Here is a 12,295-nt window from a genome sequence, read left to right as displayed (position 1 = left end):
TCCATCCATTTTGGACAGGAAACAAGAAACCTCCGGGAAGTACAATGTATATAATCCATAATGTTTGCAACAACTGCTGACCATTTCAGACATCACATTTAAACAGCAATGTTACTGTAATATAACTTAAAGATGGGTTGTATCACAATGTATACCCATAGTAATCTAATTTACAGACTTGAAACCCCCTCCCTGAAATTGATGTGGTATAATCTGGTGCACAACAGGTGTTGATACCACTCCTCATAAAGTGCTGTTGAAATATTTAATTTCAATAATTACAGTTTATTGAAAGTACAGGTACAAAGAAAAGACATTTTGACCCCCAAAACTTATCATAAACTGAAATCAAAGAAATCCGTCAAACCCCACCGTGAGTTACAGCTGCGAACACACAAACACAACTGAATACAGTATACCTCCCCGGGAAAGGATATACATGATCAATGACATCTTTGGGGCATAACCAAGTGACATTAGATTAGCATACTCTTAACAAAGTAGTCATGAAATATATGACAGGGTAGTCCTCAATTCAGACGGCCTTCAGGCTATCCTAAAAGGGTCAACTGAACCCAAGAACCAGTATTTCATCTTTCAGCTCAATGTGAGTGACGTTTGAAAAGTTCGGCTGAGGTTGTTGCCCTTGAGCACATACAACTAAGCAGTAAGCACCCTTCTCTGGATTCCTTCTCTCACTGGTGGCATTTTGAGTCAGCTTGCCAGTGCAGTAAGGATTAACATCACACAGCCCGTTGGGAAGAAGGTGAACCCTACAATTTACAAAACCTCTTCAGAACATTTGGAAAAAAACACACTAAATCCACAAAGATCACAGGGAAAAGTGTGTACCATGGTACAATGTACAAACAATGTCAGGGAGTGAATCCAGTCTGATTCAAGTTGTTCTCCCAGTCCTCTTTTTACATGTTGCCAGCTTGCTTGATTTTTACTTTGAACCAAGGACTTGAATCAGTGTATGGTGGAACGTGGCCTCTTTGCTAAACCCTTGCCCCACTTCCAGCGTAAGAACCAGTGATTAGGTCCATTTAGGAGCCTGAGGGACGGCATTAGAGCTAAACTCAGAGCCACTGTTCAGGCTGTGTTTACCGACCACACTCAGACTTTTGAAGGACGTCACCAGACCCCAATGTTGTCACCCAACCTGTCTGTCTTAAAAAGCTGGCTCTGTTCTTGATCTTGACCTCTAACCTTACCTGGTGCACCTGATCCTTTTCTCCCAGTTTTTTTTTTCATTCTCACCTGTTGATAGGCCCTTTAGTTATCTTCACCAAGAAGGTTATGTTTTCGGTAGGGTTTGTACATGTACATGTTATGTGTGTATGTGGTTTAGCACGATAACTCAAGAAGGTTGGATTGTCATGAAACGTAGCAGGTGAATAGGTCCTGATAAGACCTTGAAATGATTAGATTTTGGCAGCTTGTTCTGGAACTTCAGTGGCGTTTGTTTAGAAAAAGATCTTTGAGGGAGGATAAAAAAATCTTTGAGGTAGGAGAACTGGTTGACAGATTGTTGTGATTTTCAGCATGTTTTTCACCACATGGTTTTCCAGGTTGTTGTTGTACCAAGCCAGGTATGAGTGGGCGCCTGGCTCTGGTACCTTGGCGCTAATCCGCAGGGCAAGTGTACAGAAGGGGACCGGATTAGAGCCAGATTAGTGCCAGTGAGGTGACCCTTAGCAGCGGGAGCTTGGCTGTGAAACCTGAGCGGCCGGAGGATAAGAGTGGCTGTTTACTGTATGGGTTGTGAGAGGCTGTTAAGCACCAGGATTACCCTTTAGCTATGATGCTAGAAATTCTTCTCGCCTGTTTTTCACTTCACTCTGCTAGAGCTACTGTCCTTCAAACAAAGGTTTGGGGAGTAGGGAGCTTTGGCTTATTTTTGACGTATTTTTGTTTTTAGGTGTTTTTACCGGGCTTTATTTTTTGTACAGGTATCTTTCTTTATGCTTTAGTAGGTGACACATGGTATGTCTTGCAACGCAAGAGGATTACATGGCCTTACTGTGCAATCTCAGCAGGAGCCACCTACCAAGTTTGGGTAGAACTGCAGTGTCTTTCAATCTTTTCTGCACTAGCCTTGACTTGGGGGTAATGCTAGCTTCCCCACATTGTGATTAACTTCTTCCTGCTGAGGACCAGTTCACTGACCCAATTTCTCTCAGTTACAGGGTAACTCAGATGTGTAAAGGTTAAATGTTTACCATTCTGCTGCTGATGCATTTTATGAAGATTTAACTGCAGTCTCAGATATGGGGCAAAGATCAATAGTGTTTATTTTATCGCATGTAAACCAGACAAAAAGCCTATTAGGAAGGTTGCACAACACTGGGCTTCTTGGTCACTTCTTTAAGAGATACTGCTGGAAATCTCGTTCAGGAATTCTGTTCCATGAAATTTTTCAAGGGATTTAATTATCGGAAAGTGTTTCCAAATTAGTTCTGCTGTGATTAACATTAGGGTAAGCCTCAAACACTTCTCCATGTGATTTACAGCGATTTGCAGTCGTTCATCAACTCTGTAATTTCCTTCCCTGACACCAGGGGGAGTTTCGATGACCCTCGGGAGAACCTCCACGCCGTAATTGTGTCATAACTTTCAACTTTACACTCCAATCAGTCGTCTGATTAATAGATTCAACCTGCGTAGGAAAAATATCAATTTTCCAGGAGTAACATTACGGCTGTGGATTCATTTTGTAAGGCTGCCGTTTCCATGCAGTGTAATCTTAACTCAGGCGTGTATCTACAAATGTTGTAATTTGTGGAGGCAGTTTGTATCATTATTTACCTCAATCTGCACTGATCTTGAATATACTATACTGCTTGAAAGTGCAAATGGTATCTATTTTTCTTTTCATGATTTTAATGGGAATGCAGAATCAAAGAAAAAGAAAACAATTTTGATATCATGGCTCTTAAGACAATTGTGACAATTTCATTTTACATGTTCTACATGTAGGTCAACTTCTCTAGCTGAGAATTATGAGGAGTTGAAGTTGAATCACACTACTAGGAGCCATTATCTTACAGCTTCTTCTCTTATGTTCACATTTGTTGCTTTCATACAGCACACTGCAAACACTATGATTGCTTCACAGAGGTTTGTGTCCTGTATACTCTTGTTCACCTTGTGTTTTATTTCCAGACAGATACATAAGTTAACATAACAGTTGGAGCCAGCACGACAGTTTTGTCATTGCCTCACTGAAAATCGTATAATATCTGACTGCGAGTGTATTTTGTTTGTTTATTTATTCACCGTGTGTTGTTATATTTCCAGGCGGATACGGCTGGAGCCAGCACGACAGAGGAGGTTCAAACGAAGAGGCCAAAGAAAGAAAAGGAGACGACGACAGATTCCAAAGCAACCCCCACCAGAAGTCTCCCCACCCCCACGAGAACACTCCCCACCCCTGCCACCAGCCTCAGCACCCCCACAAGAAGCCTCCCCACACCCACAAGAACCCCCACCCAGGCCACCCCCACCCGGACTACTCCAACAAGAACCCCGCCAAGCAGTAGACAAGACTCAGAGAAAGGGTAAGTTGAAAATATGAAGCTGTGCTGTTTGAAGATTGTAGGATGATTTATGCCTTAAAGCATGAATAGCTGTGTCTATAGCCGTAACGATACGGGCCATTCTTTACAGATCTAACATAGATCCTACCGGACCTATGGAATTGGGGATTCCTATTCCACTGGTCTGAGACGCTATTATAGGCTTTGGCAGTAAACTTGTCTAGATCTCAGATGGCAGAATGGTGGCAATACCTGCCAGCATGTAGTGTGCAGGAACACACACATCAAGCCTAAACCCCCAGGATTACAGCTCTGGAAAGCCCAAACCAGGACCCTGATGTTATCTGCCCAGTAGGTTACTCCTCCCAAAAGCCTACAGGTTTTCCCAGACAATTGGCCCAAGCCTGGCCGATATTGGCTGTACAGTTCATTAAGTACACAGAAGCCCACCAATATCTCAGGCCAAATCCCATTAAAGGAGGTCCGTAGGTTCATATCTTCATCCAGAAAGCCATCAAGACGACTTGATGTAGAGAGGACTTTACAAGTGATCCCGGGTCACTCCAAGGATCATTCAAAGTCCCTCACAGTCCAGGTTCAATTAAGGAGTAGCCAGCTCCCTGAGGAGGAAAAGCGCCCATGCAGATAATTACAGTCCTTAAACTACAGATGGCAGCCTGCTCTCCTGGTGTGATCAGTGGCTACTGGGTAATGACTTCCTCTCTGCCTCACTGACTTCCTATCCAGGGCTCCAAATTCACTTTCCTGTGAACAGGTGCACTGATGCACTGGTCAATGTTCTTGTAGTCATAGTTTTTAGAACAGACAAGTTTTATGGTATCAATTGTTGTGTCATTGTCCCCATACATTGTACCCTCCCCCTGTATAACTGTCAAGCAATAAAGTTCATTTAATTTTTTTGCGCATTGTCACTAATATCCTGTATGGATGTGTGTTTTACATGACCGCGTTCGCTGTGAAACTGCACAAAATGTAATGAATTAAAATTAATGATATCATTCATTCCATGTTGAGAACATCTACCCTATACCAGGTAGAAAGGTTGCCAAGAATCTCTGCTGAACTGTCTGTATGTGGAACAGTAACTGTTCATATTACACATCTGAAGCCCTGCTACCCCACCATAGACAGGGAGAGCAGAGATAGATTACATGTAGATCCAGTCCCACAGAATCAATCGACCCCCGACCTTACCCGCCCAACCTCAGGTCAAATCATCAGTTCTGCAGGACTTGACGTGGTATATTGGTCACCTGTACATTGTAAAAATAGAAATATGAGATCTCGAACCTCTAGGACATACATAATGTATAATGCATATTTATTCATGTTCACAACAACTGCTGAAATCACATTAGCAGCAATGTTACCAGTACTGCTACATGGGTGATATCACAATTGTAATACACAATACAGGCTTAAAAACCCTTTTTCTCAAATTAGCGTGGTATAGCCCTTTAGTCCCACACAGCGTACTAAGGACATCCCTACAGTGAACAGCAGTCACCGTGACTTACAGCGGTGAACACACAAACACGACTGAAAATAGTACCTTCTGCCACCACAAGTTGTACTTACATGTAGCTTGTTCTCCCCTCTCCAGTAGGGGCTCTGCACGCCGCTCCAGTGTCAGTAGTACCTCCAGCAGGCTGAGCGAAGAGAGCACCAAGACCGACCGCTCCGGAAAACGGCGGAAAGTCGAGCGACAAACTTCACAGGAATCCAGCAAGAAAAAGGAAAAGGTACGACTTTATACTGGTCTCTCAGATTTTTTTTCAGTGATCTTAAAATTGTTGTTTTCATTTTCATTTATGATATTTGTTTTTGTTAATAATATGGTATCATCTGTAATGCTGTTAAACTTAAAGAAGCCAATAGTAACCTTAATCTCAACTAAGTCCTTTGCATGCTTCAATGTCATTGACATATGCCACCTCTGGCATGCATAGCTCAGTGGTTGATATGTTTTCTTTTTGTGTTGTTTATGATTTGATGTTTATGTTTTTGTTCCATGCTTTTGCACACACCCTGCACCTACATGTACACACACACACAGTACACCGCCCAGTGTAGCCACCGTAGAGATAGCCAGCCATGTATCAAATGGCAGAATTCAGAGATTAAAGGGTCTTTTGCCCGAAACTTGAGAGTAGAGTAAAGTAGGGGGCTTTGCATTAGATTACATCAGCAACTATGGTTAGATATAAGTTTTGACCTGATTTACACTGATGCAAAAACCTGATGTTACAACGCAGACGAATGTATGAAAACTGTGTACGTTAAGGTTAGTAGAAGATTCTTTCAACAGTGACAAGTCACTGTTAAAAGAATCTTCTAGTAACGATATGTGTACGTTAAATTTTTCCTTCTTATAAATTGCCCTGCTGCATCAAGAATTAACGTTGTACAATGTACCTCAAGGGCTGGCGTATGATCTGCATATACATTATTGACGCAGGCAAATTTCCACACAGGAAAAATTTTTCGTACACATGAGGCAGTTTTCGTACCGTCAGGTTTTTGCTTGCATGTAAATCAGGTCTTAGATGTGAGAGTCAAAGCTGATGTGTTAGGCGAAAAGGCAGTTATTGTTGATCAGTTGATACTGAGATTCAGACAGGTTGCATGGGCATATATGCCAGAGACTGCCCCTAGGCAGTCCCCTCCCTCATGCCCACCATATTCACCCTCCACAGAAAAGCAAGAAGACACCCAAAAAACAAGTGCCTTCCCGTTGCCAGGACTGGGACGCGCCTCCCCTCGTCCCCGAGCACAGCCAGAACGGCGTCGCGGCGGAGCACGTTGCCAAGGCGACGAACGGGCACGCGGCGGGGAGCCAGTGGGGCGAGCTGGCGTCCGGTCAGCAGGGAGGCAAGAGTTGGGAGAGACACGACCCGCGAGGGGACATTCCGTACTTCAACAGCAAGACAGATGTGGAGGACAGGTAAGGCACAGGTTAATCACATGTTGATCATGCACTTAGTCATGCATTGATCACATGTTAGGCACATGTTACTGACAAATTATTCAGTTAGTATGAGCACATGTTAATCATGCATTGATCACTTATTAATCACATGTCAGGCACATGTTATGTTATTCAGGTACATGTACTGATGTAGTATGGGCTTAAAGCTGTACTTAATCTGATAATACCTGAATGATATGCCACATGTTAATCATGCATTGACACATGCCAATCAGTTTTAACTTTAGTAAACCTACAGTAACTGTCAAGGCATGGCTTAATTTTTTCAGCATTTATGAAGTCCAAGTTCTTTATCATGATTAAATATTCTGTTCGGTTGTGTTGTACATCTTATTTATCAATGTTCTTAAATTTCATTTGTTAATCGAAAACTATTTGTGGATGTTAAACTATACTGTGTACATGTGTAAATGTCTTGATCGTATTATATCTTGCAAATGGCCGTATAAATGACAACTCAATTCAGACTGTTACTAATTAATATCAGTATTAGTAATTAATATGGTGCAATGAATAAACTTGAGAGAAGTGTCTGATGGATCCCGTTTCCTCCTGCTCAGGCCTCTGTCTGCAGATCACTACTTAACAGAAGCCAAAAATCTCAAGCATCTTGCTGATGGCTTGGTAAGTCTTTGTGTTCCATGGAACATGTTAAGGAAATATGTTGACTCTAAAACACAGAACTTCAAGGTACATGTATCAGGATATAGACAGAGAATGCTAGGTCGAGGTTGCCAGTATTTGCATCAGCAACAACACATGTATTAGTAGTTACTGTATTACATTAGTATATTTGTGTCGACAGCGACAGGCAGGCCACATTGCAGCTGTAATGGCTGAATTGCGAGGCTTGTTTACCTTGCTACATACATGTGTTTCTAAAAATTTGATTAGCATGGAGTGTTAAAAATCATTGAGGACACAAAGCATTGCTACAAGTTACAAGATTATTTTAGACCGAATCAAATCCATGATTATAATACCCAGTGATGCAAGTATGACTGACTAGAATTTGTAGAGAAGTGATGAAACCAGTCGTGACCAGTTTGTTCTCGTCTTCAGGCGGACAAGAACCAGAAGACGCTGACGTACGTGGACGCTGTGCTGTACTTTATCCAGTGTGGCAACGCCATGGAGAGCGACCCTCACCTGTCTGAGTCCAAGTCTCCCTCCACCATGTACTTAGAGACTGTGGACCTTATCAAGTAAGTGTGTGTCTCAGAAGCTTGAACTGTAATTTCCAACTCCAAAATTACACTTACACAAATTTTCAACTTGTCCACCTCTAGTCACATGTTTCAGCTTTTTCAGCCACACCAATTTTATCAATTGTTACCTGTGTTATTTTTTTCTGATTTGAAAAAAAAATTCTGACTCCAAAATGCTCATATTTTGGCCTCAACAGTTGAGCAAAGTCCTTGTCTTTACCGTTGTGGCAGTGGTTTCATTAAAAGTTTGAAATTCATCTTTCGAATTACAAAACCAGCCTGTTGTAGCATTTGGAGCTATCATAAGATTTTTTTCAGTGCTTAATAGTGCTTTTTCTTTAAAAGTCCAAGAATGAACAAATGAAATTGGTGTGGCTTTAATATGCAAAGACACATTCTCAAGGTTTTGTAAAATTGAATGTTTTATAAAATGTAATGTTTCACACTTTACACATTAACATGTGATTTTTCACACTGACACATTAACAAAACACACATTCATACCCTCTCCCCTCCCCAGAAAAATCTGTCAAAAGTTTTTCAAGCACCTTTTTGACTGCAGCACTTTGGATTGGAGGTACACACCGCACGTTGTAAAACATATCTGGTGTCTGCTGGGACATGTTCTTCAACTGCAAGTTCTGTGACACAGCATTCTGGGGGAGGGGGGTAGTTGTAGTAGTTTGTAAACATAGGGAGTTAACCACTTTGGACATACATATAGAAAGAAAAAGTCAAAATGCCCCAAAATTAATGATTTCAGGCTGGATGTATTAAGCTTAGAGGTTTCAAATTCATTTATTCATCCATCAATTCTTTCGTTCATCCATTCATTCATTCAAGATTATGCAAATGTGCATACAAACCCATTGCTTATTTCCACATTTTGTAGACATTGTATAATTTTATGAGTATCATTTTCTGAGTATTAAAGTTATTTGAATGAAACACTTGTAGGTTATTCTTATTACATTTTTAATTATAATTCAGGCTCCTTGATTACCACATTGTTATCAATCATGTTGTTTGTTTTGTACAGTGTTTAGAAGTTGTTTTGTTGTTCCAGGTTTATCCTGAGGTTCAACAGTCACCACATGCACAACCAGAGTCAGGACCAGACCACTTCAGACAAGAAACTAGCAGTCCTGTGGTAAGGAAATAACACTGTCAACTTCTTCAGTCCAAGCATGCAAAAGTGCTTAACACTTTCTAGGCAAGTTCTTGTGTAGTACAGAATGCTGCAGAAATACTAGATAAGTAACAATTTACGAAGCATGTACATAATGTTTACCTCCATCTGGTCTAGCTTAACAAACTATTTCAACCTAAACTCAGATGAATAGGCAAGAAGACCCTACTTTTTAACCTTTTCCCTGCTGTAATAGCCTTTGGCACCAAATTTGTATTGGTTCCAGGGTTAGGCAGCAGGGAGAAGGTTAAGGATGTAGATGCTCCCTGCTTCATCAATTCCAGTTGTGCCAGGCTGCCATGTTAGCTTCCTGACCTTCCCTCACTTTGAACACAACCTGCCATCTGTAGATCAACCAATTGTGCTCATTAACCAACCCACAGGACCCATCTTCTGAGACATGTTTCACATTACCCAGATCCTGTTATTTACTGTTCTTTTGGAACATAACCCTGCGGCATACATGTAAGTGGTATGAGCGATCCCACCACTATGCCATATGGATGAAAGGGTTGTCCTCAGCTCTGACATGTTGAGGGATTGCATTCGTTATAATTTCGGATGAAAGCCAGCAACCTGTGTATGACAGAGATTCAGGCATCAAACCGCTCCACATAAAAGAACCCAACACACTTATTGAGAAGAGTTTTGCTGACCCGGTGTGCCCTCATGGCTTAAATACCGTACAGCAGCTATTAGCAATTTAAAGCTGAATCGCACTGAAAAACGATGCTTCACCTCAGTTATATACTAGTATGACAAAAGAAGAAGGAAACCTACCCTGAATATTGGGTGATGAGTCTGTAAGGGGGCACCTTGTTGTCACTCAAAGGGTCAGAGCCTAAAAACCTCTACACTGTTCCAAGTGCAGCGACCTCTAACCTCAAGGTCACCTCGTCATTTATTACATGTGGGGTTTTGTAGAACATCTGGCTCTTTTAAAACTGTCCAGAGGGGACTTTGGCAACTCTGTGTTGTGATTTAGCTAAATGAGTCCAGGTAGAAAGGCACTTTTGGGAGACTTAGAACTCAATGAAATTTACAGGGAGGTAAGAAATCCACTCAGTAAGGTCAAATTGATCCCTCCTGCAGGCCCTTCAGTGGTTGACCTTTGCTCCCAAAGGCCTTAGAGGGGGTTATTGACAATTGATAGATGGGATAGGAGCTTATTGGATGGTCAACAAAGGTATTAGGGTGTCAGCGCCTGTTTAGAATCCGGTTCTTCTTGTTGGAAGGAGAGGGTTCCCTGGGCTGGTATTGATTACTTAGAGGTCAAAGTCCCATCTAAATTTATTCCTTTATCAGATGGTAGCAGGAAGGTAGGAGATTAGTTTCCTGTGAAGTTGACATTGAACATTCCTGGGTTGTGTCTGTGTTGTAGCAACACTAAGATGTTGGCAATAGATACAGTACAAGGCCTTAGTGATAGAGAGCTTTTTCTGCAAAACACTCAGGACAGAGGACCTCCATTCATGAACTCTTTCTGGCTTCACCAAGTTATTTCATTGCTTCTCAAGAAGCATTTTATCCATACTGAGGTAGCTGTTAGACTGCCAATTTTCTATTGATTACGGCGTTATGAATTGACTTCCAGCTTTATTGTCCTGAAATTGCTTTGGGTGCAAGAGGAGAACATAAAAACAGAGGACTGGCAGGAAAACTCTATCTCAGTCTCTGTTCTCACCTTGGTTTTCCTAACATTTAGCAGTATTTTTTAGATCAAAGAATGAAGAAATGTGATTGGTGTAGACTGACCTGAATGACCTGGGTTGTGTGTGATGTCACAGATTGTACCACAAGGGAACAGTGATGACCTTCAGGCCCCAGACAGGAAGTCACCCCTGTGTTGACCTTGGGCGATGCTGATCTGGCAGGACTAATTTGTTTATTTTTCCTGGAGGGGGGAGGGGGGAGGAATGTAAACACAGAGGAGTTGGGTTAATACACAGGTGACTTGGTGGTAGGCCTGTCCAAGTACAAGTAGGCTTCCCTGTGTTGTGCCTTAAGACATCGCAATCCAGTGTTGTAGCCAGCGTCCATCTTTTGACAGAATTTTGCCACTTATGATGGACAAATATCTTTGACACAGACCCCACTCCTCTAAACTAAGCTTAGTCTACCCTCAAAATTTGCCCCTCAAAATGCAGCAAATAGCACTTCAGAGGGTCAAGATTTCAAAATTTTCTCGAGGGAGCATACCCTGATTTCTTCTCAGGACATTGTGCCATAGTTTGATTCACACTCTGTTATAATGATAAAGACTTAACTGCACCCAGTGGGAACTAAAACAACCACCAGTCTTATTTTCCTATCCACCTGATGAAGCAATGAAGACAGGCTGAAGCAGGATGTACTAAACCTTACCATTCTTTTTTCCAGCCTGAGATGTCAGTCCCTTTTGTACATGAAACTCTTCAAGCTGAAGAAAGACTATGCCATGAAGTACTCCAAGGCTCTGACTGACCACTTTAAGGTAAGGGATTCTCTTTATTGCAAACGTCCCTTGTTTACTGTCATTACATCACCCCAAATGAGTGAGGTATTGTTCTTGGATTGTTTGTGTGTACATGTGTGTATGTGTCTGCACTGCAGTTACTATATTTTCTGCCAGAGGGGGTTAAGTGCACTATCTCTGATTCCCTTGTACCTCCATCAAAACAGAGTGATTTGGGTGCATTCGCTGCACGTTTGTGTGTATGTGGGGGCGTGGGGTGCTTTTGTTAGCTTTTGTTCATTTGTACAGTTAAGTAACAGCATGTGGGTGGGGGAATCCCTAACTGCAAACACAGGAAGTTGCCTAGGTGCCAGTAGGAAAATGTGGATAGAGAAATTCACAATAACAAATAAAACAAAAAATTCACAAAAACTCTTGCAACACAATTGAGGAGGCTGTGAAGTAGATTCTGTGATCTCTAATGGATTGTCTTTCTTTTTCCGCTGCAGAACCCTCCCAAGAACACACAAGTCCCTTCACCATATCAGCACAACTGGAATGGTGCAAGGTGAGAGTTACATCATCATGACACACCTGTCCTGTTTCTACAGTTTCTTTTCCTGACTCTACAAATGTAATATGAAAACTCAAAGTAATATATGGTACACTTTTTTTGTTACTTATTTACCAATCTTGCATACATGTACATATGGGTAGTCCTTTCAACTGACAAGGGCTGATTTCCTAGTAAGCCCATGACAGGTAACCCCAGTACAAATTTAGAAGATCATGAATAATACAAGTGAAATAGAATCCAATTGTACCAATAGATTATATCAAGGAAAGTAACAATGGTAATGGTAATTCATGTATATGTCAACAGGAAATCATAGTGGGAAGACAAACAAAACC

The 12,295-nt window shown here is 41.6% G+C and overlaps 1 protein-coding gene across 1 annotated transcript in view; it reads left to right on the top strand.

Annotated features, from left to right (window-relative positions):
- Window positions 1-11,992, top strand: part of LOC109477501 (AF4/FMR2 family member 4-like) — a 97,834-nt gene extending 85,842 nt beyond the window's left edge. The window contains exons 12-20 of the mRNA XM_019778784.1: window positions 3,304-3,563; window positions 5,167-5,305; window positions 6,260-6,507; window positions 7,113-7,176; window positions 7,615-7,757; window positions 8,281-8,337; window positions 8,827-8,910; window positions 11,329-11,422; window positions 11,893-11,992. Of these exons, the coding sequence (XP_019634343.1) occupies window positions 3,304-3,563; window positions 5,167-5,305; window positions 6,260-6,507; window positions 7,113-7,176; window positions 7,615-7,757; window positions 8,281-8,337; window positions 8,827-8,910; window positions 11,329-11,422; window positions 11,893-11,955 (1,152 nt within the window). The 3' untranslated portion in view covers window positions 11,956-11,992. The remainder of the gene's footprint in view (window positions 1-3,303; window positions 3,564-5,166; window positions 5,306-6,259; window positions 6,508-7,112; window positions 7,177-7,614; window positions 7,758-8,280; window positions 8,338-8,826; window positions 8,911-11,328; window positions 11,423-11,892) is intronic.
- The last annotated feature ends 303 nt before the right edge of the window (window positions 11,993-12,295 follow it).

The sequence above is a fragment of the Branchiostoma belcheri genome, unplaced genomic scaffold (genome assembly GCF_001625305.1).
Source record: "Branchiostoma belcheri isolate BF01 breed outbred unplaced genomic scaffold, Haploidv18h27 scaffold40, whole genome shotgun sequence".
Classification (NCBI taxonomy): Eukaryota; Metazoa; Chordata; class Leptocardii; order Amphioxiformes; family Branchiostomatidae; genus Branchiostoma; species Branchiostoma belcheri.
The sequence above is the reverse complement of the archived record's forward strand: the minus strand, read 5'-3'. Positions and strand labels throughout refer to the sequence as shown.